We start from the raw sequence: 27,908 nt of genomic DNA, 5'->3' as shown, positions 1-27,908 counted from the left end.
CTTTCCAGTTTCGATTTTGCAATTCCAAATTCAGTGGCGTAGGCATTTTTCCTGAAAATGTAAAAAATGCAACCACTTAGATATTACGAAGATTTATTGTTCTCTTAAAAAAAAATCTTGCTTGGTGCCATTGTTTCCTTTGTTGTCTGCATTTTGGCAACATTCCTCCTTCTTTCCTGAATTACTTACCTGGGTGATGCAATGAGGTCACCTTGCTAATTACCCAGTTGGCTATGGCTACAAAATGAGGTCACTGAGTGCAGTTGGGCAGTGAGGGTAAGTGAAGGGCATTATAAAAGTCAGTATTCAAATATTTTTGCATGGAGTGTGGATAAATCACCCAAAGGGGAGGTGGTTTTTTGGCATTACTGGAAACACTTGTGAAAAACTGGGAGTAGCTCCTAGCTGTTCGACGTTATTGAGGCCCCTTGACTGAGATCTGCCAGTTAATACGGATGCATCTGCACAACATTACAATTCTCTGCTTTTCCAACCGCCTAAGATATCCTCTTGCTGTTCTCTGTAGCAGGACGTTAGTGTTGTCTGGGGATCTGCAGAAGGGTATTAAGGAAGTTCCCTGGGGAGCAGTAATCCCAAGACCGGCATCCCAAAAAGGGAACGGATAAGAAATGTGAACAGTTCAGTTTTTTCACACACACACCATTTGTGATAGTGCAAATGCAACTGGCCCTTATTACCAATAGTTCTGCTGAGTCTCTACACTTGCTGTTGCTGGTTGCAAAAAGTCCCTTGATCCAGGCTCAGGCTGGCGTTGGTGTTGGACTTTGCTTCTCTTTCCCTTTCCTGCCCCAAAGTGCTTGCATTTGAATATGCATAACCGTGGAGGTTGTGGGTAAAACCTCAGCGCCTAGGGCTTGCCGATTGCATGGTCGGCGGTTCGAATCCCCGCGGCGGGGTGAGCTCCCGTCGTTCGGTCCCAGCTCCTGCCCACCTAGCAGTTCGAAAGCACCCCTAAGTGCAAGTAGATAAATAGGTACCGCTTTATAGCGGGAAGGTAGACGGCGTTTCCGTGTGCTGCGCTGGTGCTGGCTCGCCAGAGCAGCTTCGTCACGCTGGCCACGTGACCCGGAAGTGTCTCCGGACAGCGCTGGCCCCCGGCCTCTTAAGTGAGATGGGCGCACAACCCTAGAGTCGGACACAACTGGCCCGTACGGGCAGGGGTACCTTTACCTTTACCTTTAACCGTGGAGGGGCTTGGATGTGCCAAGGAATAAGGCACATAGAATCATAGAATCATAGAATCATAGAGTTGGAAGAGACCCCAAGGGCCATCGAGTCCAACCCCCTGCCAAGCAGGAAACACCATCAGAGCACTCCTGACATATGGTTGTCAAGCCTCTGCTTAAAGACCTCCAAAGAAGGAGACTCCACCACACACCTTGGCAGCAAATTCCACTGTTGAACAGCTCTTACATGTCTCACCTAGGTGTAGGAAAAGCTTTCTTTCCTGCTTAGGGTAGATGGCTTGCTGGCCTCTAACAATTCAACTTTGCGCAGAACAGCTCTGCTTGAGTCCTCAGTGTTGCGTCTGGGGAACCTCCCTGTTTCCTGTAACTTGCTACTTCGTCATTTGTCTCGGAGATTTCCCCAACAAACTTAATGATAGAATAATTTTCTTTTTCAAATGACTCATCCTTGTTGCCAGACCAGACTGCTCTACGCATCCCATTTTCTCCAAGAACCAGTCATGTCTGCCTCTTAGCTCTGTCTGAAGCATGTCTGCACAACGTATTGTCCTGTCCCGTGGGGAAGATCCCATTGTTTGTGGCCCTTTCTTGCTGGATGTAAAAAGCACCTGCAGCAATATGCTGGGCAATTTAATCCTGAATTTATCCAAGAATAGGTCTTTGAACCTTGCTACTAATCTCCTTTCCCCTTCTTTAAGTCTGAACTGGTGTGTTTTAAGCCAGAGGAAGCCAAATAATAAGAATAAGAATAAGAATAAGAATAAGAATAAGAAGAATAATAATAATAATAATAATAATAATAATAATAATAATAATAATAATAATTTATTTGTACCCCGCCCATCTGGCTGGGTTTCCCCAGCCACTCTGGGCGGCTTCCATAGAAACCAAAAATACACTAAAATATCACAGATTAAAAACTTCCCTGAACAGGGCTGCCTTAAGATGTCTTCTGAATGTCAGGTAGTTATTTATTGCTTTGACATCTGATGGGAGGGCGTTCCACAGGGCGGGCGCCACTACCGAGAAGGCCCTCTGCCTGGTTTCCTGTAACCACTTCTCGTAGGGCGTGAACCGCCAGAAGGCCCTCTGCGCTGGACCTCAGCGTCCGGGCAGAACGATGGGGGTGGAGACGCTCCTTCAGGTATACTGGCCGTTTAGGGTTTTAAAGGTCAACACCAGCACTTTGAATTGTGCTCGGAAACGTACTGGGAGCCAATGTAGGTCTTTCAAGACTGGTGTTATGTGGTCTCGGTGGCCGCCCCCAGTCACCAGTCTAGCTGCCGCATTCTGGATTAGTTGTAGTTTCCGAGTCACCTTCAAAGGTAGCCCCACGTAGAGCACATTGCAGTAGTCCAAGCGGGAGATAACCGGAGCATGCACCACTCTGGCGAGACAGTCTGCGGGCAGATAGGGTCTCAGCCTGCGTACCAGATGGAGCTGGCAGACAGCTGCCCTGGATACAGATTTTTTTTTTTTTTAAATTAAATTTTTTATTACATTTTCAGTTTACAGAAAAGAAAAAGAAGGACAAACCAGAAAAAAGAAAGAAAGAAAAACAATCCAACTTTCAAAATACATTTTTAGGTTACTAACTGGACTTCCCCACATCTCCCTCACCCTGCGTTCTTTACAATAAACATATCAGCAAATTATTACCTTGTTTCGTATCTTATTTATATCTTTCAGAGTGTTTTACTTCTAAATTTAAAGTACCTTTTGTCAAATATTTATACCTTAAGATAATACATAAAATAACTTTAAATTTCAACTTTTTCTTACTTATAACTTAACTTTCTATTTTCCTAATCTAATTGCAGGAGCTAAAATTTCCAAGTCATGCAGATTCTTAACATTCATACAACTTATAATGTTTTTGTAAATAGTCCTTAAATTTCTTCCAGTCCTCTTCCATTGTCTCTTCTCCCAGATCTCGGATTCTGCCAGTCATTTCAGCCAGTTCCATATAGTCCATTAACTGCGTCTGCCACTCTTCCAGCGTGGGAAGGTCTTGTATCTTCCAATATTTTGCAATGAGTATTCTTGCTGCTGTAGTTGCATACATAAAAAAAGTTCTATCCTTCTTTAACACCTTTTGGTCCACAATGCCCAGGAGGAAGGCCTCTGGTTTCTTAGGGAAGGTGTACCTAAACACCTTTTTTAACTCATTATAGATCATTTCCCAGAAGGCCTTCACTTTTGGACAAGTCCACCAAAGATGAAAGAATGTCCCTTCAGCCTCCTTACATTTCCAACATTTATTATCAGACCGATGATATATTTTTGCAAGTTTGACTGGGGTCATGTACCACCTATATATCATTTTCATAATATTTTCCTTCAGGGCATTACATGCCGTGAATTTCATTCCAGTGGTCCATAACCTTTCCCAGTCTTCTAACATAATGTTGTACCCAATATCCTGAGCCCATTTTATCATGGCTGATTTGACTATCTCATCCTGGGTGTTCCATTTAAGCAGCAAGTTATACATTCTCGAAAGCGCCTTGGTCTTAGGTTCTAACAGTTCTGTCTCTAATTTCGATTTTTCCACCTGGAATCCTATTTTTTTGTCTGACTTAAAAACCTCTTGAATTTGAGCATAATGAAACCAGTCTTGCACCCTATTCTTTAATTTTTCAAAGCTCTGCAGCCTCCAATTATCTCCAATTTTTTCTATTATTTCCCAGTATTTCGGCCATCCGGCCTCCATATTGGGTTTTTTTCGAACCTTGGCCTCCGCTGGTGATAACCACCTCGGGGTCTTACCTTCCAATAAGTCTTTGTATTTTGTCCAGACCATAAATATAGCTTTCCTGACAATATGGTTTTTAAACATTTTATGAACCTTTACCTTATCGTACCACAAATATGCATGCCATCCAAAAACATTATTATACCCTTCCAGATCTAGGACGTCAGTGTTCTCAAGGAGTAACCAATCTTTCATCCAGCAGAAAGCCGCAGCTTCATAATATAACCTTAAATCTGGCAGGGCAAACCCCCCTCTCTCTTTTGCATCCGTTAATATTTTAAATTTTATTCGGGGCTTTTTGCCCTGCCAGACAAACCTAGAAATATCTTTCTGCCACTTCCCAAAACACTCCACTCTGTCCACGATCTGTAGGGTCTGAAACAAAAATAACATCTTCGGCAATACATTCATCTTTATAGCTGCAATTCGACCCAACAAGGAAAGTTTCAATCTTGACCAGATCTCTAAATCTTTCTTAATTTCTGACCAGCATTTTTCATAATTATCTTTAAATAGATTCAAATTTTTGGCAGACAAGTTTACCCCTAGGTATTTTACCTTTTTAACAACATTTAACTCTGTCTCTTTCTGAAACCCATCTATTTCCAAAGGTGTCAGATTTTTCTCCAAAACCTTGGTTTTTTGCTTGTTCAGTTTGAACCCCGCTACCCGACCAAATTCATAAATTAATTCTAACACTCTCTTCGTACTAGATTCTGGCTCCTGTAGTGTTAAAACCAAATCATCTGCAAAAGCTTTCAATTTAAATTGTTTCACTCCGACCTGTATTCCTTGTACCAACCTGTCTTCCCTAATCATGTTCAAAAGCACCTCCAGAACAGAAATAAATAACAGAGGGGATAGGGGGAAACCTTGTCGTGTTCCTTTTTCAATTTTAAATTCTTCTGTCACCACATTGTTTACTATCAGTTTAGCTTTCTGCTCTGAATAAATTGCCTCTATTCCATTTTCAAACCCCCGTCCCACTCCCATCCCTTCCAAATTTTTCTTCATAAACCTCCAAGAAATGTTATCAAAGGCCTTCTCCGCATCAAGAAAAATTAACACTGATTTTGTATTAATGTTGGTTTGCAAAAGTTCCAAAATATCAATAATATTCCTAGTATTATCAGACAAATGTCTTCCTGGGAGAAAGCCTGCCTGGTCCTTGTGAATTACTTCATTTAATACTTTTTTAAATCTACTTGCCAAAATATCTGCAAAAATTTTGTAATCCACATTTAGGAGTGAGATGGGACGGTAGTTCTTAAGTTGAGTCTTTTCAGTTTCCACTTTAGGGATCAATGTGATGAAGGCTTCTTTCCACGATTCCGGTGCCTTCTTCCCCTCCAAAATCTGATTGCATACCTCCATTAATGGTTGTATCAAATAATCTTTCAATATCTTATAATACTTGGAGGTAAGCCCATCCGGACCTGGAGATTTGCCTAGTTGCATATTCTGGATGGCACCCTCTATTTCTTGTTGTGTTATTTTATGATTCAGGATTGTTCTCTTTTCCTGGGCAAGTTTTGGTAAACCATTTGTTTTCAAAAATTGGTCTATCGCCTTCTCCTCTTGTGGCCCTTGAGTATAGAGCTTTTTGAAATATCTCTGGAAACACTTCCTAATTTCTTCGGGTTTCTGAATATCTTTCCCTTCAATCTCTAGATTGGTGACTGTATTCAATTTTTGTCTCTTTTTCAATTGCCATGCTAATAGTTTCCCACACTTGTTAGCTGATTCAAATGATCTTTGTTTCATTTGTTTAATTTTCCACTCAACTTCTTGATTTATCAGTTTCGCGTACTGTGCTTGGTAAAATTTAATTTCTCTCAAGATCTCCTTCGATTTTGGCTTAGATCTCAACTTTTTCTCTCCATCTCTTATCTTCTCTAAAATCTTATCTTTTTTCCCATTCCAGATTCTTTTCTTTATCGTGTTCTGTTGTATCAGAAACCCTCTCATAACTGCTTTGCTTGCATCCCAGATTGTTCTCCTTTCCACCGTAGTATTCAAATTTATTTCAAAATAATCTTTCAAGGTTTTTTGGGCCTTCTTCACAATCTCCTGATCTCTTAATAGGGTGTCATTCATTTTCCATCTAAAGGAGCCGATTGGAGTAAGTCTTAATTCCATTTTCATGGCGTTATGGTCGGAGCAAGTTTTTGGGCAGATTTCCACTTTTCTAATCGTAGGTGCCAGCCTTCTAGTTGTCCATATTTGGTCTATTCTTGTCCATGACAGATGAGCCTCAGAAAAGAAAGTTCCTTCTCTACCTAAGGGATTCTTAGTCCTCCAAATATCGATTAAGTCCATATTGTCAGTTAGTTCAAAAAAAGTTTTGGGTAGTCTGCCATCTTTTGTTAGACTTAGGTCTTGTGACTTATCCATATTTGTAGAGACCACTCCGTTCATATCTCCCATCATAATGATGTTGGTGTAGTCCAAATAGTCCAGGATTGTCTCATGCAGTTTCCTATAAAATTCTGATTTCCCCTCGTTCGGTGCATAAATTCCTAATAGCAAAAATTTTTCTCCTTGGGCCTGTATTTCAATAGCCAAAACTCTTCCTTGCTCATCTTTGAATAAAAATTTTGGTGACAGGCTCTCCTTTGCATAAATCACCACTCCTCTTTTCTTTACTTTATCCGATGAGATGAATTCTTGGCCTAATCTTTTATTAATCAAGACTTTTCTATGGAGCCTGGTCACGTGTTTCCTGCAAGCAGATGATGTCCAATTGTTCTTTTTTCAATATATGTGTCAGAGCTGCCTCCAGGTCCCAGCTCACAGAGGACCAACGCTAGGGTGTAGTTATGTACAAAAGTCTTTATTGAGATTCAGTTTCCATTTTAAAGCCGCAGCGTGCAGCTCTACGTCTCGACCTTAGACCGGCGAAGTCCCGTCTGAGTCTCCTCCCCTTCCACACCAGTTTAAGACCCTCGCCTTGCTCCACCTCTTCCTAAGTTCCTTTCTCCTCTGGGCCCTCCTGCCCGCTAGGGTCTCATCCTTCCTGGACTCCTCTGACGCTGACCCTGACGATTCTTGCCCCTCCTTCCGGCGGGCTTTAGGACCTGGTTCCCTATCCGGGCTACCTTCTGTGCCACTCGCCTGTACCTTTGAACTTGGCGCGCGCGCCCAGCCTGCAACTTTCCTCTTGACCGTTAACTCGCTCTCCGATGGAGGCGTGGTCAACCCTGACTCATCTTCTCTCGCTGGTGGTGCATATGTGGGCTCTGACACCTGGGACTCCTCCCCCCACTACGCTCTGGTGGGGAAGCTGGTCCTGATTTCCAACTGCTGCTCTGGGAGTCCCCGCTGGCCCCTTGCTTCTGGGGTGTCCCCCTTGGCTCGCCCCTTGCCCTGCCCATCGGCGCCCCCTTCTGTGAATCTTCCGATTCGCTGGAGAGGCTCATGGAATCTATCGGGCTGCTGTCATATTCTCTTACGCTGCCCTCGGATTGCTCCCCCTCGCTCTCCATCTCCTCTCCTCCCTGCGCTCCCGCTGAGTCCCTGACAATATGAAAAATTCTTCTTCTTTTCTCTGGGGAATTTCCGCCATTTATATTCCAACTAAGAAGCTGCAGAGACATCCTGGGTCAATCTATTGGTCCTGTGGTGACGTCCCTTTCTTTTGGTCCTCTGGTCCCGAGGGTGTAGGTGCCAGTATAGGTGTAAGCGGTGGCGGTGGCCAGGCTCCTGTTGTCCCTTTCTGTAGATCCTCTTCGTGGTCGTTCAAGAACTTTTGTTGGTCTTCTGCTGTTCTAATTTTAACTTTCTTTCCTTTGAAATTAAAAGATAGTCCTTGAGGAAACTCCCACCTATAAGGAATTGAGTTGCCTCTCTGTAATTTTGCAAGTTCTATATACGTCGCTCTAAGATCCAAAAGCTGTTTTGGTATGTCTCTGTAAATTTCAGCTCTGTTGCCGTGGATGTCAAGTGATTTTCCAAAATGAAGGCCTAATATTTTATCTCTCTCTTGCTTAGATCTTAAAATGATCAAACAGTCTCTGGGTTTATCCCTCCTCGTCACTCTTCCCAATCTGAAAGCAGTCACAATTTTAAAATCCTTATCCTCTTCAATACCCCAGAACTTTGAAAATTCTAATGTCAGATAACCAATCAGATCTTCCTGTTCAAGTTCTGGAATAGCTCTAAGTCTAAGATTGCTTTCCCGATTTCTCAGTTCAGTCATCGACCAGTAGGCCTGCTGTTCACTAATCTGTTTATGCAACGGCTTCACCTCCACCTTTAATGCCTCAACTTTCAAGTTGGCTTCCTCTGCTTTTTGTTTGGCTTCCTCAGCCAGTTTGTGATTCTCTGCTGTTGCTTCTTGAAGATTCCCAATTGCTTGTGTGTGTTGAGCCACCTGGTCAGTCAATTTATTTATTGAGGATGTGGCTTGATCAATTTTAGTCGAATGTTCGTCCGCCTTTTTATTTAGAATTGCCAGTTGTTCTAGGATCTGATTTAAAACTTTTTCAGATCCTCCTGAAGCCATATCCCCTGTAGATGTCTGCTCAACAGCCCCTTTTTGTATTTCTAGAACAGCTGGGACAGATGATCTACGTGGTTGGGAAGTCAAAGTTGTTTGTACCAATTGTTTTGCCTTTATTTTAGCCAGCCTTGTTTTCCCTGCGTCACTCATTCCAATCCCGTCTGTGTATCAAGGTCAGACTGTATGTGTTCCCATGAGAGAGACAGTTCCAAAGTATAAACAACCAGGCAGCAGAGAATCAAAACAAAATATAGTTCCCAGAGAATTATAAATCCAAAGTCCTCTAGGGGGAGTAATTAAGTTCAACCGAATGAAAGAGGTTTTTCCTTCTTTACAGTCCCAATAATCCAAAGAAGAAACAACTGAAGTTCTAAAAGGTCTTTTAGTTTCTTTTTAGCATTAAGCTTTTCCCAACTTAATACAAAGTCTCAGAGAGGGTGCAAGAAACAGTTTCCCTATTTCTTCTAGGGTGTAACGTTTACATGCAACACTTTCAACCTTAAAAACAATATCAGCAGTTTGGCAGTTTGACAGTTCTTCTTTACCCTGGCAGCCCACAGATTTGGTTTCTTCAATTATTTATAAATCCCAAAGGAAGAAGGAAGATCCAGTCAGAAAATCAGCATAGATACTCCGAAATTGTCTCTTTTAATCCCTGCCAAAAGTTCAATAGTCTGCACGATAATCCAATCTTTTTTATAGTTCTTTCAAAGCGCTTCCCGCTTGTTAAACTTTGCTTTGATCTCTTTAGCACGGTCGGGAAACGGACTTCCTGGTTACGTTTCCCGTTTTCAGCCAAATTAAATACTTTAGTCCCGATAATTTTTAAGTCCCCTTACTCACGGGTTGTAGTTGCAAATCTGATGTTCCAAGAAGAAAGGTCGGCGCTCATCAGCAGCAGCCGCGCGGCTTTGCTTCCCGCAGAAACAGCGATGAACTCACAGCGCCGCTCCCCCTTTCACGTTCCGGAGCCCCTTACGGGGTTCCTTCTCCGTTTCTGGGGGGGCTTCTGGCGCCCGCCGAGTCCCTTGGCCACGAGCTCACTCTGCCCGTGGTTTTTCTTGATGGGTCGCCGCTATGCTGCAGCGAACGACCCTTTTCTGCGGAGCCCCTCTTCAGAGCACGAAGAGGGCCGCCATTGCTGTTTCGCGCCGCCTCCGGAAGTCTCTGCCCTGGATACAGAATTGACCTGCACCTCCATGGACAGCTGTGAGTCCAAAATGACTCCCAGGCTGCGCACCTGGTCCTTCAGGGGCACAGTTACCCTATTCAGGACCAGGGAGTCCTCCACACCTGCCCGCCCCCTGTCCCCCCAAAACAGTACTTCTGTCTTGTCAGGATTCAACTTCAATCCATTAGCTGCCATCTATCCTCCAACCACCTCCAGGCACTGGAGATCTGTAGCAGGAGGATGACTCTACCCTGGTCTCTCCCTGAGCTGGAGAGAACCACTTTGTTGGCCATGGGCATCAAGATACCGTATTGGCCCCAATATAAGCCACACCCGAATATAAGCCGCACCTTTAAAATTCAAGGGGAAAGAAGAAGAAAAGACAATACCTCAATATAAGTTGCTCCCTTAAAATTCTGTAGGCACTTTCAGCAGTGGTATTGTAAAGGCCAGTTTTTGTAAGGTCGCGAAATTAAGATGCACTTTAACTTTTCACGGTCGGAATTCGGGAAAAAGTGAGGCTTATATTCAGGCCAATATGGTCACTAATCCTTGCATGTATGTGGCAATCCCTAAGGAAGAACTTTCCCCCTCCTTCAAATCTTTTGCCTCAGCGCCTAGGACTTGCTGATCGTCAGGTTGGCGGTTCAAATCCCCGCGGCGGGGTGCGTTCCCGTTGCTCGGTCCCTGCTCCTGCCAACCTAGCAGTTCGAAAGCACATCAAAGTGCAACTAGATAAATAGGGACCGCTTACTAGCGGGAAGGTAAACGGCGTTTCCGTGTGCTGCGCTGGCTCGCCAGATGCAGCTTCGTCACGCTGGCCATGTGACCCGGAAGTGTCTTCGGACAGCGCTGGCCCCTGGCCTCTTAAGCGAGATGGGCGCGCAACCCCAGAGTCGGACACGACTGGCCCGTACGGGGAGGGCTACCTTTACCTTTACCTTTTTTTACAAGCTAGCAGGCAGTCGTGTGATCAAGCAGTAGCCAGGGTGATTTTCCCCCCTCCAGCTGAGCGAAGAATTTGAGCCTGGGTCTTTAGTGTTCAGACCTGACTTTCTTGTCTACTGTGTGGGGCCTCCCATCCTAAGTGTAGAATATAGGCAGGTTGGTTTCTGCTGCTTTGCAAGGTTTCATGCATATTGTAATCCAGCAAAAAGTGTGCCCCAGCCTTCCCCCATTTTGGTGCCTTCCAGATGTTTTCGAATAGAACTCCCATCACCCTTAGCCCGTGTGGCCATTGGGCCTTCTCAATAGTGGCGCGCGCCCTGTGGAATGCCCTCCCACCAGATGTCAAAGAGAAAAACAACTACATCTGAAGGCAGCCCTGTTTAGGGAAACTTTTAATGTTTAATAGGTTATTGTATTTTAGTGTTCTGTTGGAAGCCGCCCAGAGTAGCTGGGAAAACCCTGCCAGATGGGCGGGGTATAAATAATAAATTATTATTATTATTATATTGTCTGGACAGCATCAGGATGAAGCAGGCTGCTGTATCCTCTTAGCCGTTTCCCTCTCTCCTCTAGCTCAGTAGAGAACAACCCCCCACCTCACCTGCATGCACCATTGGGGGTTGTTAAAGTATCCTGTAACCTGCTCAAAATGATTATGCCCTTCTTCTTCGACTTCTGTGTCTCCTTTTCATAGGCAGTTGGCTCAAAGTCTCGGGCAGGCTGGTGAAATTGAGCCGGAAACGGAAGGCATCCTCACGGAATATGGTGTGGATTTTTCGGACTTCCAGCCAGATGTCCTGCAGTGCCTCCCCCAGAGCCTCCCCTGGGTTATCCCACCAGAAGAATTTGCCAAGAGGAGAGATTTAAGGTAAAAATCTCAGCCGTTTTCTTTCAGGCCTCTTGACCGCTTGCAGGTTGCCTTGGGATGGGGCTGTAGCTGGTCTGGGATTCTTTCACAGGGAAAATAGGCCAAGTTGTCTCAAGTTTCGGTTGGATGCAGACAGCTACTGTGTTTGGGAAGTTTTGCCTTTAAAGGACTTGTGAGGACAGGAGGGCATATTCGAACGAAAGGCTCAAACTGGAGAACTTTGGGGCCTTGACTTATTTATTTTTGGTCCAGTATTACAGCTTTTGGCATGGTAGGGTGCAAAATGTACAGACAGTACCATTAATTTCATTTTCTTTTTCATGGATCTAATTGTGACTGCGACAGTAGCAGGTTTCTCAAACTGGAGAACTTTGGGGCCTTGACTTATTTATTTTTGGTCCAGTATTACAGCTTTTGGCATGGTAGGGTGCAAAATGTACAGACAGTACCATTAATTTCATTTTCTTTTTCATGGATCTAATTGTGACTGCGACAGTAGCAGGTTTCTCAGTAGCGTGGATCCCTCTTGCTGGGCACATTTTAATAATAAAACTGTCAACTTTGTAGAACACGGTTTATGGGTCGTGTCTGTTGACCAGCGTATGGAAAGCAGGAAACGTGGTGAGGATTGTTGGAAATCTTCAGACCTGCCTGTGGGCTTTGGTGGCTCGTGCACTCTTTGCAACGAAAGCGCTGAGAGCAGCTTTTGCTTCCTCTCTTTTCATAAGCTAGGCCCATCTCTTGAGTCTACAGATATTGGCTCGGATTGCCAGCCAGCCTCTAAGCAGATCACATAAAACAACTTTTTTTAAAAATAATAATATTTATTCCAGTTTTAAAGGTTACAAAAAGAAAACACTAAATTAAGCAAGAAAAAACAAAGCAATACATCACAATAGATACAAACAAAAAAAAGAAAAAAAGGAAAAAAAACCCCAGAAAAATACAAACAAAAAAACAAATCAAACCTTCTCATAACTTATTTTTCATCTGCTTGTTTCCTTGACCTCCTCACACCTCCCTTTTTTGTATTCTAGTTCAATTAGATATTTCAGCAAATCCTTTCCATCTTTGTTTTTATCCTAATATTGTTTTATCTTAACATACTGTAATTTTACATTCTCTTCTTTCACCAATTAACAATCCATTTTTACTTAATCCTTTATATCATTTCTGCTAAAACCACATAACTTCATTCCAACATCCTTCTAACATTCCTTAATTTTACAATGTTTCTGTAAATAAACTTTAAATTTCTTCCAATCTTCTTCCACCGACTCTTCTCCTTGGTCTCGGATTCTGCCAGTCATTTCCGCCAGCTCCATATAGTCCATCACCTTCATCTGCCATTCTTCCCGGGTGGGTAAATCTTGTGTCTTCCAGTACTTTGCAATAAGTATTCTTGCTGCTGTTGTGGCATACATAAATAAATTTCTGTCCTTCTTTGACACCAATTGGCTGACCATGCTCAGGAGAAAGGCCTCTGGTTTCTTCTGAAAGGTATATTTAAATACCTTTTTCATTTCGTTATAAATCATCTCCCAGAAAGTCTTAATCCTTGGGCATGTCCACCAAAGGTGAAAGAATGTACCTTCAGTCTCTTTACATTTCCAACATTTATTATCGGGCAAATGATAGATTTTTGCAAGCTTGACTGGTGTCATGTACCACCTGTATATCGTTTTCATTAAATTCTCTCTTAAGGCGTTACATGCCGTAAACTTCATACCTGTGGTCCATAACTGTTCCCAGTCAGCCATCATAATATTATGTCAAACATCTTGTGCCCATTTAATCATAGCAGACTTCACCGTTTCATCCTGAGTGTTCCATTTCAACAGCAAGTTATACATTCTTGACAAATTCTTAGTTTTAGATCACATAAAACAACTTAAAATGTTCATTTAAAAAGGTCAGCCGAAAGAAAATTTAAAAAACAAGTTGACACGAAATGTTAACGAAAGATAAATAAAATCAGTATCTTTAAAACTATTGCACGCGATAAAACCATAAGTGATTGTAACATGCAGCTTTTGACATGTCTGGGTAGCTTTGTTGAAATGAAGGTTTTTAACAGATGCCAAAAACAATGCAGCAGAGAGTTCCAGAGAGTAATGAATCAGCAGCCAGTGCAGATCTCTGAGCAGGAGTATAACATGCTGGCAAGGCTTCACTCCTGTTGGCAATCACGCTGCAGTTATCTGCACTAACTGCGGTATTCCACTTCCTCAAATTCTGCGGCACGCAGAAAGCATCTGGGATCGGCCAAAGAAGGACAGAACTTTTTTAATGTATGCAACCACAGCAGCAAGAATACTCATCGTGAAGTATTGGAAGACACAAGATTTACCCACTCGGGAAGAATGGCAGATGAAAGTGATGGACTATATGGAACTGGCGGAAATGACTGGCAGAATCCGAGACCAGGGAGAAGAGTTGGTGGAAGAAGATTGGAAGAAATTCAAAGTTTATTTACAGAAACATTGCAAAGTTAAGGAATGTTAGAAGGTTGTTGGAATGGAGTAATGTGGTTTTAGCAGAAATGATATAAAGGATTAGGTTAAAATTAATTTATTAATTGGTGAAAGACGAGAATTACAGTATATTAAGATAAATTATTAGGATAAAAACAAAGCTGGAAATGATTTGCTGAAACATCTAATTGAATTAGAATACAAAAAAGGGAGGTGTGAGGAGGTCAAGGAAATAAGTAAAGGAAAGAAAGCTATGTAAAGGTTTGATCTGTTGTTTTTTTTAATTGTTTGTATGTATGTCTTTGTTATTTTTCTTTTTTATTGTTCCTTTTTGTAATTTTCAAAATTTGAATAAATATTATATATATATATATATATATATATATATATATATATATATATATATATATATAAAGCATCTGGGATACGAGCCGCAATGCCTGTGCTCTCCTTCCAGAGCTAGAGGCAGCAGTGCATCTGAATACCAGTTGCTGGAAACTGCAAGAAGGGGAGAGTGCTCTTCTGCTTGAGCTCTTGCACACCTTCTTCTCCAAACCACAGTGTGAGTTCTGGGGGTTGGGGCACAACTGGACACCCTAGAGCGCCAGGAACAGTTGCTTTGACTAGCTGGATAATAGGTGCCTGGCCCATCTGTTAGGCTGATCAGGGCAGCAGACGCCTTGGAAGCATGGGGGAGGCCTCTTCTGGTGATGTTCCTTCGGTGCCCTTGTCCTGGAGCGCCTCCAAACCACACTGCTTGGAGTGTCAGTGCTGCTTGTCGTACACCCCTGTTCCTTAAGCCTCCTGCTTCAGTGCTGGCAGAGCCTCAGAATCTGCCAGTGCCCACAGGAGCTCAGGCCTAATTCTCACCATGGCGAGAGCCCTGTCTCTGGACTGTATCGCTTCATGTTACAAGCGGGGATTTGTATCGTTGAATCCTCTTTCGTGCAACAAAGCAGGACCCCTTCCTGCATATAGAAAACCAGCATGTCAAGGAGATGAACAGGGTTTGAAAAGGATTAAAACTCTTCTCCCTTGAGGGCATAGGCATCTGGTTGGCCGCTGTTGATGCTTGACTAGATCAGCCGCTGGCCTCTAGATCCAGCTGCAGGACTCTTACGTTCTTACGCTAAGCTTCTATGTACAGGGATTTTTTGTATGCACCCACAGCAGAAACTCCCACCTGCAGTCTGTAGTGGTATAGCCCAAGACCTTTCTACCCTCAGGGCGGAAGAGCCCATTGCTGCTGCAGGCAGTGTGTTCCAGGTTGCCAAGTTTCCAGAAGACCCAGCCCCTGCTCTCTACGTAAGCCAACCTGTACAACAGACTTCCTTAAAATGCCTTCCCCGCCTCCACGGGGCGGAGAAGTTTTCTCTTGAGAAAACCCCCAGGGAAGAAGGCAGCTTGTTCTTTTGCTTGCCTGTAGAAGTTCTGCTTAAACCACTGAGCCTCTTGGGCTTGCTGATCAGAAGGTCAGCAGTTCGAATCCCCGCAACGGGGTGAGCTCCCATTGCTTCGTCCCCGCTCCTGCCAACCTAGCAGTTTGAAAGCACGCCAGTGCAAGTAGATAAATAGGTACCACTGCGGCGGAAAGATCGGCATTTCTGTGTGCTCTGGTTTCCGCCATGGTGTTCTGTTGCACCAGAAGCGGTTTAGTCTTGCTGGCCACATGACCTGGAAAAGCTGTCTGTGGACGAACGTCAGCTCCCTTGGCCTGAAAGCGAGATGAGCGCCACAACTCCATAGTCACCTTTGACTGAACTTAACCGTCCAGGGGTCCTTTACCTTTTACCTTTACCTGCAATGGGAGCCCATCCATTCCTGCCCTGTCCTCTCTGAGAACAGTGAAAAATAAAATCGCTGCCTTTCTCATGTCCGATATGTCTTCATTTAAGGAAGCGGGGGGCACAGTTTCATTTATTTTTTGCTCTTGTGGCTGGATTGATTAGAGCCAATGTTTCACAGCCGAACAAAGCAAGCAAAGGCGAAGGTGGAAATGGCGATGTGTTCTTTGGGAATTCCAAAGGGCCTTGAGAAGGCTGAAGGGATGGAGCGGCCAAAGTTGCAGGGTCCAAGGCCTCTTCCTCCACCCCACCTCCTTCTGTCTTTTTCCTTGCCTCCCTCCCCCCTTGCCAGTTTTTATGGCACAGAGTGCAGGAGAAAAGCAAGGGGTGTGTGTCAAAGGAAATGTTGAAGCGCAACTTTCCACCCAGGGTGCAGGGGCAACGCTGGGGAAGGAAATGTTAAGTGAACCCAAGAAACCCCAGAGCTGCTTCTGTGGCTTCTTCCAAGTGTTTTTAATTTCATTCATATCTTTTTGTTTCTCTTGCTGCTAAACTGGGGCAAGCAACCTAGCCAGGAAAGTCCTCCCAGAGTGGGAAAAGAAAGAAAACCCCAAATCCTGGAGAGAGAGAGAGAGAGAGAGAGAGAGAGAGAGAGAGAGAGAGAAGGGTCATTCTGGGCTGAGCCGCACTGCCTTTTCCATGTCTCCTGTTGTTCAGATGACTGCGGGAAAAGCCTCACGTCACTTTTCCTGAAAAGGGCAAATCCCTTGCTCGAAAGGAGATGGCGTACATGGTCTAACAAGGGAGAGTTTGTGGGGATCGTTCTTCACTCCTCGCCTTCGGTTGCGAGCGAGACCTGTGACCTCCTCTGGACCGTTGCAAATGTGAAACTTGGCACCAAAATGTGCTGGCTCTCAATTTTCCAGTTGCTTTCTCTCTCTCTCTCCCTCCCTCTCTCTCTCTCTCTCCCTCCCTCTCCCTCTCCCTCTCCCTCTCTCTCTCTCTCTCTCTCTATTCTTCACTCTCTCCCTCTTTTTTCCACCGAGTATCATCCTGCCAACCAGTGATTTTATTATTATAAACAGGATGTTGTATTCACTTTTAAGAAGGAATATGAAACTGGAGGTAGAATTACACACTGCACTTTCTCAGCTGCCAAAATAGAAAACAATGAACTAAAAATACCTAGTGCAGTTAAAAGGGTGTTGCGGCAAGGAAATCGGACGGATCCGTGAGGTGGGTTGCCGTCCGAAATGGGGAGTTTGTTCTAAGCTGCCCTGAAACCCTGTCTCAGACGTTAGGGGTGCCAGGCTTTGAACACAACAGACAAGCAAACAAGCATTGTTGCCTGAGAGACCTAAGCCCAGAAGACAAGCTCTGTTAAAACCGGCAGTAGTTAATGAGCCTGCTGCATCCCTGTAGGCGGAGTTAATGAAACGTTGCTTTCATAGATGGGAATCTCCAAGGAGGACCCCCTGTGGTTCTGGGGGTCCCCCCACCCACATTTGAGAGAAGTTTACAGGCAGAGGATTCTTGACTGATTTAGTTTGCTGGTTAGTTAGGAGCATGAGCTGTGAGACAGGTGAGGTCTGGCCCATGGTCACAAATATATGAGCTGGCCTAATGCACTGCTCTTTTTTCCTGAGCTTTAACCTCCTTAGCTGCAGCATGTGAATAAGGCTCTATAAGGGTTATAGAGGCAGGGTCCATTAAGTGAACAGTTTTTTGTTTTTTTAAAGAGGCATTGATAGAAAGGGGAAGAATCCAAGCTGCATGCAAGCAGGCAGAGACTATGCCCAAGTGCACCCTGTTTTGCTCCTCCCTCTTCAGTTCTCTTCTGGTCCTGGGAGACAGTGGGGCAGGAAGAGATGGTGAACCACCCTGAGATATTTTGATGAAGGGTTGTAAATCAATCAACCAGTCAATCAATCAATCAATCAATCAATCAATCAATCAAACAAACAAACAAATAAACAAACAAATGGATGGATGGATGGTTTGGGAGCCCTTGACTCTCCACCAGGCTGACCAGCCGCTCCCTTCTCCTGCACTTGTTCTTCCTCTTCAATCCTGCAGCTTCTCCTGCCTCTGCCTCTCTTCTTCCGGCTGATACAGGTTCCTCTGTACCCACTGACCCCTTCTCCCAAGTCAGTCTCCAACCCTGCTTCTCCCACTGCCCCACTCATCAGTTTCCACCCACCACTCCCCGGTGTCCTGACATGGATCATGGATCTTTGCGGGTTCAGAGATACAGCACCAGGTGATTCTGGATGTTACTTAAAATGGCAAGCAGGATCTTCCGAGGGGACTAAAGATTTCCTTGGCGTCAGTCGAACAAGCGTGCCAAAGCATTCCTGGCCTGGCTTTTGTTCTGTCCTAGGCACGGAGGTGCTGTTCACAGCACTGTTTCTAGCTGGAAACTCCAGGCAATGCGGAAGTCCCTGCATTGTAGCACTGCCCGCCCGTTGGGATTAACAATGCTAATATTTAGAGGTTTGTCGGCTGACAAAACGAGAGGTGGAGGGGACAGATTTGGCTCGGGGAGCTGGACGGGAAGGAGCATGGCTTCTGGGGACAGAGGGTTCCCCTCAGCAGGTGGAAGGCGCAGATCTGATAAAATAGCTCAGTGCCTGGAAACTGTCCATGCCACAAGCTGGCGATAACTCTAGGAACAGCAAAACCTGTGCTCCTGGAACAGGATGTGTAGAAATGTGCAGGGAACTGATAAGTTGTGGGGACGACGACTGGTGGTGTGGAGGTTGCTAAGCCTGGCTGCCGTCTGTCAGAACCTGTTCTCCAACGGAGGTGCACCAAACCACAAATTAATGGGTCTCATTCAAGTTGAGTAGTTTATCGCTGCTGCTATTATATTTATTACCTGCCCTTCACTGTTTAAGGTCCCAGGGTGGGTAACAGCATCAAAACAGCATTAAAGCCATTTTAAATTGGAGCCAAGGAAAAGGGATATTGTGGTGGTGGAAACAATGGGATATAAGTTGGTTCATAGGCATGGAAAGGGGGCTAAAGAATAATAAAACTGTTGAGTTGGAAGGGACCTTGAGGATTATCTGGTCCAACCCTCGGCAGTTCAGGAATATGCAGCTGTCCCATAGGGGGATTGAACCTGCAACCTTGGTGTTATCAGCACCACGCTCTAACCAACTGAGCTATTCAGGTCTGCCGCTTCATGTTAGCAATTCACATGGGCTTAGTATCCCTATGTATGTAATTTGCTGGTGTGTCTAGCTCTCCCTGAGATGGTTGACCTGGGTTGGGGTGGTGCCAATTCAGATGACAGGCAAGGGAATCGCAAGATGGAATTGAATGTCAGCCGGCCGGAATAAAACCCTCTGTGTGGAAAACCAGCATGTTGGGAGCCAGACTTGGGATCCTTCTCCCTGATGTGCTCGTGTTCTGTTTAAGGGGATATTGTTTTCTGTGGAGGAGCATTCTGTCGCCTGATGGAAGCTATGAAAGGAAAGAAGGCTTCTTTGAGGAAACAAGGCTTGCCCAAATGAGAAGAACAGAAAGGAGCACAAACTCTGGCAAAACCAATGGAATGGCAACTGGGAAAGCGAGAGGGAGAAGAGAGTTGGCGTAAACGGTCGGCTCTCGCAATGGAGAGAAATGTATTCTCCCAAGAATCTGCACTTGGAAGTTAACTTATTCATAAATGATGTGGAGTTAGGGCTGAGCAGTGGAGTTAACAAGTCTGAGGATGACACCAAATGGTCTCAGTGGCCTGTCCTTCCGTGATTAGTCCCATCTAATCTAGGAGACTTCAGTTGTGGGTTTTAACAAGCCACTCTTCTCCCTATCTCCTGCAGTTGATGACAGCTTCTTGATAACTTGGGACCAAGCCTGAGCAGGTCTTAACTTCTGAGCTCTAATGCAAAATGGCAGCCCTGAAGCCCTGTCTCACCAGCTGCTCAGCCTAGACAAGGCGGAAGACTTTCAGATGCACAAAAACATGTGGCAGAAAGCCTGTCTCAGCCCAGCAGGATTAGCTGAGCCGGTGTCTCCTGATTAAAAGTTGTTTGGCATGATGATGCAAGTGGGTTTCCTGTGTAGGAGTGAGAGTGGGAGCATAACTGGATCACAGGAGCCCAGAAATCTCATTATCTCAGCAAAAATAGCAGGGCCAGATTCCTTTATTACGTCAAGGTGGACATTTGAGGAGTATTGATGGCGCTGAAACTTTGCTTCTTGAAGCTTTCCTGGTCTCTCCCCTATCCTCTTTGCCTCTGTAAGAAAATTTAGCTGTAGACTAGTGTTGGTGGCTTGCAGCTCATGGAGCAGACTGGTGCTTTGATGGTGTGCTAGTTCCAACCCACAGAAATCTAGCAGGAGGACATATTATGTTTCCCCGGGTAGCAATAGCTAGATTATTATGGATGTGTGTACCTTGCAGTCACAAACAGGTTTAGCTTCCACTCTAACCAGAATGATTTGTTGTATAGCTGTGCTTTCTGTTACGTTTTTTGGCAGAATAGGAGTCCTGGTGTCTGTAAAAAATGATAGATGGGGTTAGCATAGCCAGATCTTTTCTTTTTTAAAGAACAACAGTGTAATTCAGCAGCAAAAAAAAGCTAATTCTATTCTGGGCTGCATCAACAGAAGTATAGTGTCCAGATCAAGGGAAGTAAAAGTACCACTCTATTCTGCCTTGGTCAGACCCCACCTGTGTCCAGTTCTGGGCACCACAGTTTAAGAAGGATGTTGACAAGCTGGAAGATGTGCAGAGGAGGGCAGCCAAGATGATCAAGGGTCTGGAAACCAAGCCTGATGAGGAACAGTTGAAGGAGCTGGGTATATTTAGCCTGGGAAAGAGGAGATAGAGAGGAGATATGATCAGATATCTCAGGGGCTGTCATATGGAAGAGGAACAAGCTTGTTTTCTCTTGCTCCAGAAGGGAGGATCTGAACCAATGGCTTGGAGGAACTGTCTGACAGTAGGAGCTGTTCAGCAGTGGAACAGACTTCCATGAGAGGTGGTGGACTCTCCTTCCTTGGAGGTTTTTAAGCAGAGGTTGGATGGCCATCTGTCATGGATGCTTGAGCTGAGATTCCTGCCTTTCAGTGGGGTCGGCCTAGATGCTGCTTGGGGGACCCTTCTGACTCTACAATTCTACGATTGTATGAGTCTAACTTACCCAATGATTGGGAACGGGTGTTTGCTGTGACGAGATTGGGGTGTATTCCTGCTGTTGCTATAAAATACTGTTTCATGCATAAAACATGCTTGAAGCAAGGAGGGGCGCCTATTCCCGAGTGAAAATGGTTGTTTTCCAGGCCTGAGATGCATCGTTCCAAGAAGGAGCTCATCAAGGTCCTAGAAACAATGATTGAGACTTTCAAGGATCTAAAAATACCCCACCCACCCAGTTTTGAAATGCCAGCCCTCTTGAGTCGAGAGAGCAAGTGCGCAGAAGTCTGGGTGCCGGGCTGAATACCTCGCAGGTCAGCGTTCCCTTGTGTCTGCTCACAATGGGAAGAGAAATGAGACCAGCTTCAAGATGTAGTTGTCTAGACATGCAGTCACCTTTTACCGTTAAATGTCATGGTTGTGCCTTGTTAAAGTTTAAATGAGACCCACAAAATCCAAACTGTAGTAAACAAAAGGCCATAGCTGAGCTCTCACCTCTCATGGATGACGGTGGCTGCTGAAGTGTGTTTATATCTTACATTTTGTCTTTGTGAAATGAGTTGACTGGGTGAAGGGAGGCCTCTGGTTCAGCATGCCTGCATGGCCTCCATTCTGTACTAGGAGATCAGAATGGGAGCTGGCGTGCATGTTCAGGATGCAGTTCTGCATTTCAAGTTGAAATACTGCTTTGGGCCTTGCATGGTCATTTCCAAAGGAGCAGGGGTTGAACTGAGAGTGTCACTGAGCCTATACTATTGTTTGCCTGATTAAATATATCTTTCTAACTTGCAAGTAAGAGCCTCTGTTTGTGCGTTTTGGAGTGGAAGCCAGGACACCAATGTGCTGCTTTTCCGTATGTAGGGATTTTGTGTGTATGTGTTTGGAGAGGAGTATTCAACTATGTGAGCTATCAGCTGCTGCCTGAAATGACTTAGCAGTCTGGCCGCTTGACCACTTTTGTTTCTGCTGTAAGCCGCTTTGGCTTCTGTCTGAATAAATATTTTGCAATAAGCAACAAGCCTCAGGGAGAACAAGACTGTCGGACATCATATGCTCATTGCAATCAGTCACCAGAGGCACAAACAGAAGTTTTAGCTCCCACCCACGCACCAGTTATTACAGCCTGAATAAGTTGCATTAATTAGGAGTGAGATTGGGGTTTTAGTTTTCCCATAAGCCACCCTATAAGGCTTCAGGATGGAGTAGGCTGCAACTGCGAACAAGCCCATGAAGGCTGCATCCAGGGATGCTTTAAATAAGCTGCCGTAAACTCAGCCCTGCAAGTCCGCCAGCAGATCTGTTGCATGCTGCCTCTCCCTTCTTGCACAGGAGGAAAAGGGGGCCTGATATGTTTTGGGCGTTCAGTGGTCCGGAGCTGGGATTCCATACCGCACTCCCTGCAGGCATGGACTCTCGTGAACCGGGGCCCCATTGTTGACCTCCCTAATAGATTTAATTGGCCGAGCATCTCAAAGCGGAGCGCCTGCTTGTTGCTACATTTCCCTCGATGTGCTTTGAGAGTTCTGGCACCGGTGTATTTATGTTCCGTTCATTTCCAACGCAGGCCCTTTGCCGCTGCCAGCCTATTAATTTCTAAACTGCCTGCAGCTACAGATCGCGATGGGTGGCAGGGCTTTGCGGTTGCAGCACCAAACAGCTGGACTAAGCGACCTGTTCCATTGAAACAAAACCCATGCGGCCTCTGGTTTCTCAAGGAGCCCTTAATCCTTTCTCTTAAGACCTGTCAGCACAAGAGAGCAGTTGTTTTAAGCTCCCTGCTGTCTACCGCTGCACGTCATCTGCCCGGCTGAGCTCAAAGTGTCGGATGGCTGGCGTCCGGGGTCACAGTCGTAGTGCCCTGGGCTCTAACTCGGCCTGATAAGGGCACGTGGGACCCCTTGCATGAGTGGGGCGTTCCCTCTCCGTTCGGACGTGATTCTGCCGAAGACTGTAAATCGAGACGTTATGTAAGCAGTGTATCTTGGAATCCGGTCGCTTTTTTGAAATTCCATTCATTAATGGGTTTTCAATTGAAGGAATATGTATCTGTGGAAGCAGGTTATAGCTGCAGTCAGTTTGTCACCGGATAGCGGGTCTCCGAGCACATGAAAGAGGAATTCTCTCGCTAGCTCTAGAGCTGCATAACCTAAAGCCCGAGGCAGGTTATGCAAATCTAACAACAACAATACCATGTGAAGGGCAAACACGAAGAAATAAAAATTGGCAAAAGAGCCCCACCTGCCATTCATATGAAATACATAAATAAATGTGTGTGTTGTAGGTACAGTAAAATTTATACACTGCTTTTAACAGGCGAGCGCTGTTGCCCCAAGCTACAGACAGAGGGACTGAGGAGGGAGTTGGTTCACGGCATGCCATTTTATTATGCATGCTTGTTCTATGCTATGATAATTTTTATACACTGGAACCTTGGTTCTCAAACACCTGGGTACTCAAACATTTCGGCTCCCAAATGCTGAAAACCTGGAAGAAAGTGTTCCGGTTTTCAAATGTTTTTTGGAAGCCCAACGTCCAATGAGGCTGTCAGCTATTGTTTCGGGGGGGGGGGGGCTGCGCCAATCAGAAGCCACACCTTGGTTTTCAAACATTTTGGAAGTCAAACGGACTTCTGGATTGCGTTTGAGAACCAAGGTACCACTGTAATCTCTTCTTGGTTTTAAAGTGTTGATTTCATAGATGCTTTCTTATAAATATTTTATATTACTTTAGCTAAACCACTTAGTGATCTGTTTATTGTTATTAAGTGGTCTGCAGACCATAGAATTGTAGAGCTGGAAGGGGCCCTTGCATTTCAGGAATCATTTGCCCAACGTGGGGTTAGAACCGACCCTGAGATTAAGAGTCTCATGCTCCACCTACTAAGCTTTCCCAACTACTCCTATTTATCGTGATGGATGCTTTAGTTGAGATTCCTGCATTGCTGGGGTTGGACTAGACAGCCTTCGGGGTCCCACCCCACTCTGCAGTTCTAGGATTCTAAATAAACAGCAGAGGAGGCAAGATTTGAATTGGCAGTTTCCTGGCTCACAGCTCAGCCCTGGTGATATAGGTAAAGGTAAAGGTACCCCTGCCCGTACGGGCCAGTCTTGACAGACTCTGGGGTTGTGCGCCCATCTCACTCAAGAGGCCAGGGGCCAGCGCTGTCCGGAGACACTTCCGGGTCACATGGCCAGCGTGACATCGCTGCTCTGGCAAGCCAGAGCCGCACACGGAAACGCCGTTTACCTTCCCGCTGGTAAGCGGTCCCTATTTATCTACTTGCACCCGGAGGTGCTTTCGAACTGCTAGGTTGGCAGGCGCTGGGACCGAGCAGCGGGAGCGCACCCCGCCGCAGGGATTCGAACCACCGACCTTTCGATCGGCAAGCCCTAGGCGCTGAGGCTTTAACCCACAGCGCTATCCCTCAATTTGGAGACATGTGATCTGAACAAAGCACAAGAACCTAATAATTTCCCTGCTGGACCAGACCAAAAATCCACCTCCTATAACATCCATGCCCCTTTCAGAAGCCGGTTTTCAAATAGATGAACTTGCTGCCCCCGGTGCTGAGTTTTCTTTGTTACTTCCCTGTTTTTGATAGGCAAGAATGCATCTTCACCATTGACCCGTCAACCGCCAGGGACCTTGACGACGCTTTGTCTTGCAAGCCACTTCCGGACGGTAAGATGCGTTTTCTACGTCACTTTAGTGTCTGTGCACATGGATGTCCATTTATAGCAGCTGCTGTGTGTCTTCAAACATGTAGCTCATCAGGGGCGTTAAGAACTTGAACAGGGCTCTATGTGGATGAACGTTAATTGTGTTCACACCCTAGCAGCCCTGCTTAAAAGGATCTCTGCCAAGAGACCTTTGTGAGAGCCACTAGTGGCCAGAGTGCACGGTCCAAGGTTAGCTTGGCCATTGAGCTGATTGATTATTAGGAAGCCTTGTGTGTACAGGCAACTCTCAATTTACATGGGCGTTACACTCCAAGGCACCGTGTATTTACGTGAAATTGCGTATATTTGAAACACCATTGGAAAAGCCTGCAAACACCCTCTGACCCCTGGCAACCCTAGAAAAAAACAGCAGCACTTGTTGTAGTTGTTGTTGTTTAGTCGTTTAGTTGTGTCTGACTCATTGTGACCCCCTGGACCAGAGCACGCCAGGCCCTCTTATCTTCCACTGCCTCCCGCAGTTTGGTCAAACTCATGCTGGTAGCTTTGAGAACACTGTCCCACCATCTCGTCCTCTGTCGTCCCCTTCTCCTTGTGCCCTCCATCTTTCCCAACATCAGGGTCTTTTCCAGGGAGTCTTCTCATGAGGTGGCCAAAGTCTTGGAGCCTCAGTTTCAGGATCTGTCCTTCCAATGAGCGCTCAGGGCTGATTTCCTTCAGAATGGAGAGGTTTGATCTTGCAGTCCATGGGACTCTCAAGAGTCTCCTCCAGCACCAGAATTCAGAAGCATCAATTATGGTACTGGAGGAGACTACCAGATGCCAAACCCGACCACAATCGCTCAAATTCCAACTTGCCACAGGCCTCAATGGTCAGTGCAATTGCTCCTGGAATTGCCCTTGCAAAGGCTTGTGGGATTGCTAGGCGCTGTTTTCGTGCCTATTTGCCCTTTCTGGGCTCTCTTTAGGGCTGTTTTTGCCATTTTTACAGTCACTTCCAGGTTCGAAGTGATGTGTACATGTGCGATTGTATATTAACTGGATGCACGTCCGTTAGGAGTTGCCTGTATATGCTCATTGTCTCCCATCTCCTCTTTGTTCAGTATGTGCTTTGTATGCAAAAGGTTCCCTGATGCAATTTCTGGCGTCCCTAAGGAGGATGGGGAAAGACTCCTGCCGGAAAGCCTGGGTCTGGCTGCCACTCTGTATTCCCCAACCCGTTGCCCTCCAGATGTTTCAGTCCACAGCCCCAACCAGCAACTTTGTGATGGGAGTTGTAGCCCAAAACATCTGGAGCAGGCATTGGGTTGGGGAAGGCTCCTATAGACAGTGAGATGCCAGGCAGACCAGTGATCTGACATGGTGTGAGGTTCAAGTAGGTGCTGCTAGAATGGCAGGGAAGCAACTGGAAAAGCTCTCTCCTTCTTTTCCACTTGGGCTGAGTCACTTTCCAGTGATGGGAACTTCTTGAAATGAGGTAAGCAGTGACTATGTTGTTAATAAACTAAAATGGGAAGCCGTCATGTTTGCCTCGCCGCCTCTGCATTGTTACAAAGCTTTAATGAAGGTTGCTGGCCTTTTATTTTAGTAAATAAAACCTGTGGCTGCAGAGGCTGATGGAACGAGGCCTTTCTGTTAATGGAAGAGATGAAGCAGTGGGGTCTCCTAGATGTTCAGCTCCAGGCCTTGCGGTTCCTTCCAGGAGATGCATCTTAGGACGCAGAAATAAAGTGCATTCCTGATTCCACTTTTAAGTATTGTTCCATCTAATGGTGAACTTAACTCAGGTGGGTGAGGGTCCTCTACCCGTTTTGCATTTGTAAGAATTCAGACCCTTAGAAAGTTGAGGCAATTTTAATCTGTTTTAGTATTTTATTTAATTTATACATTTATTTATTTGGTTTTTCAAATTAAAGTTCTACAATCGCATATCCAACATACGTCATAAAAACAAGATTCCACAGAAGCTCCTGGACTTCCCTTCTCCCCTTTGTGGGTCCCATTGTTAGTCCTTTCCTCCTGCATGTTTTATAATAATCCACATCTTTTGCATCCCCATTATATTCAAAACTTACCATTAAACTACAAGTGGTGTAGTTCCAATCCTACTAATGATTTTAACTGTTTACAACGATTTTTAAGATAAATTATAAATTCCCCCCCCCCATTCCTTATTAACCTTTGCATGTTTTAAAGTAGGGTTGTGAATTTTTCTTGATTTTACTGCTTTATGTTTCGAGGGTTGTTGTTGTTGTAGTACAATCAAGCAGTGTATAAATTTAAATAAATAAGAAATCACCGGTAGAATCCGAGACCAGGGAGAAGAGTCGATGGAAGAAGATTGGAAAAAAATTAAAGTATATTTAAAAAAATATTGTAAAATTAATGAATGTTAGAAAGATGCTGGAGTGAATTTACATGGTCTTAGCAGAAAGGTTGTAAAGAATTAAGTTAAATTGGATTGTTAACGGATTAAAGTGAAAAATTCAAGGTTAAATTGTGTTAAGATAAATTTATGGAACAAAATCTGAGAAAGAGGGAAAGGACTTGCTGAAACAATTATGAATTAGAATACAAAAAGGGAGGCGTGAGGAAGTCAAGGAAATAAGTAAATGAAGGATAAAGATATGAAAATACTGGATGTTAGTGTTTTTTAAATGTTATTGTTATTGTTTAGTTGTATTGTTTTTTTTCTCTTTTCAGTAATGTATCTTCTTTATAGTTTTGAAGTATTGTAATTTTTTTTTCTCTCTTCTTGTTATTATTGACTGTTTTTCTTTTATTTGTAATTGTTAAACCTTAATAAATATTTTTTTTAAAAAAATAAAAATAAATTTAAATAAATAAATCAAGGAAGGAATCAAGGATCTCTACTGAGGACTGAAATGCAAGGCAAGGTGTTCCCACGGCTAATCTGCTCTGAAATTGTTCTGAGCTTTAATATGCCAATGGCAAACTCGGCTGGTAGTGTCGCAGCAGTTGGCGCAGCCCTTTCGGCAAAGGGGCCGGATAACAGGATGCAGCCGTGATGGGGGTGGAATTGAATATGGAGGAGAGAGAAACCCACAAGGTACTGCAAGTGACGTCTGAATTCCTGGGATGGTTGATTCAGTGCTGCAAGATGGCCAGGGCAGTGGCAGCTTCCTTGGCCTGTGTTTTGTCGTTAGAAAATGAGTGCTGGCAGTGCATTACGGAGATTGGAAACAGGTCTCTGCATCTGCGTAGTTAGGAATTGGTCTTGAATGACAGCTCGCCACATGCCCTCTCCCGAATAATGTTTGCTGCGTTGTGTAGCTCCTACTGGTGAATATTTCTGTCGTGTTTAATTTAAAAGGCTGCTTGCCCACATATTTCTGCATATTGCACCCAACTTGTC

General features: G+C 44.8%; 1 protein-coding gene across 2 annotated transcripts in view; it reads left to right on the top strand.

Annotated features, from left to right (window-relative positions):
• Window positions 1-27,908, top strand: part of DIS3L2 (DIS3 like 3'-5' exoribonuclease 2) — a 226,622-nt gene that overhangs the window by 107,305 nt on the left and 91,409 nt on the right. For both annotated transcript variants that reach the window (XM_079977678.1, XM_079977679.1), the window contains exons 10-11: window positions 11,278-11,451; window positions 24,457-24,536. In XM_079977678.1, the coding sequence (XP_079833804.1) occupies window positions 11,278-11,451; window positions 24,457-24,536 (254 nt within the window). The remainder of the gene's footprint in view (window positions 1-11,277; window positions 11,452-24,456; window positions 24,537-27,908) is intronic.

The sequence above is a fragment of the Podarcis cretensis genome (genome assembly GCF_951804945.1).
Source record: "Podarcis cretensis genome assembly, chromosome: 5".
NCBI lineage: Eukaryota > Metazoa > Chordata > Lepidosauria > Squamata > Lacertidae > Podarcis > Podarcis cretensis.
Note: the sequence above shows the minus strand (reverse complement) of the source record. Positions and strands in the feature narration are given on the sequence as shown.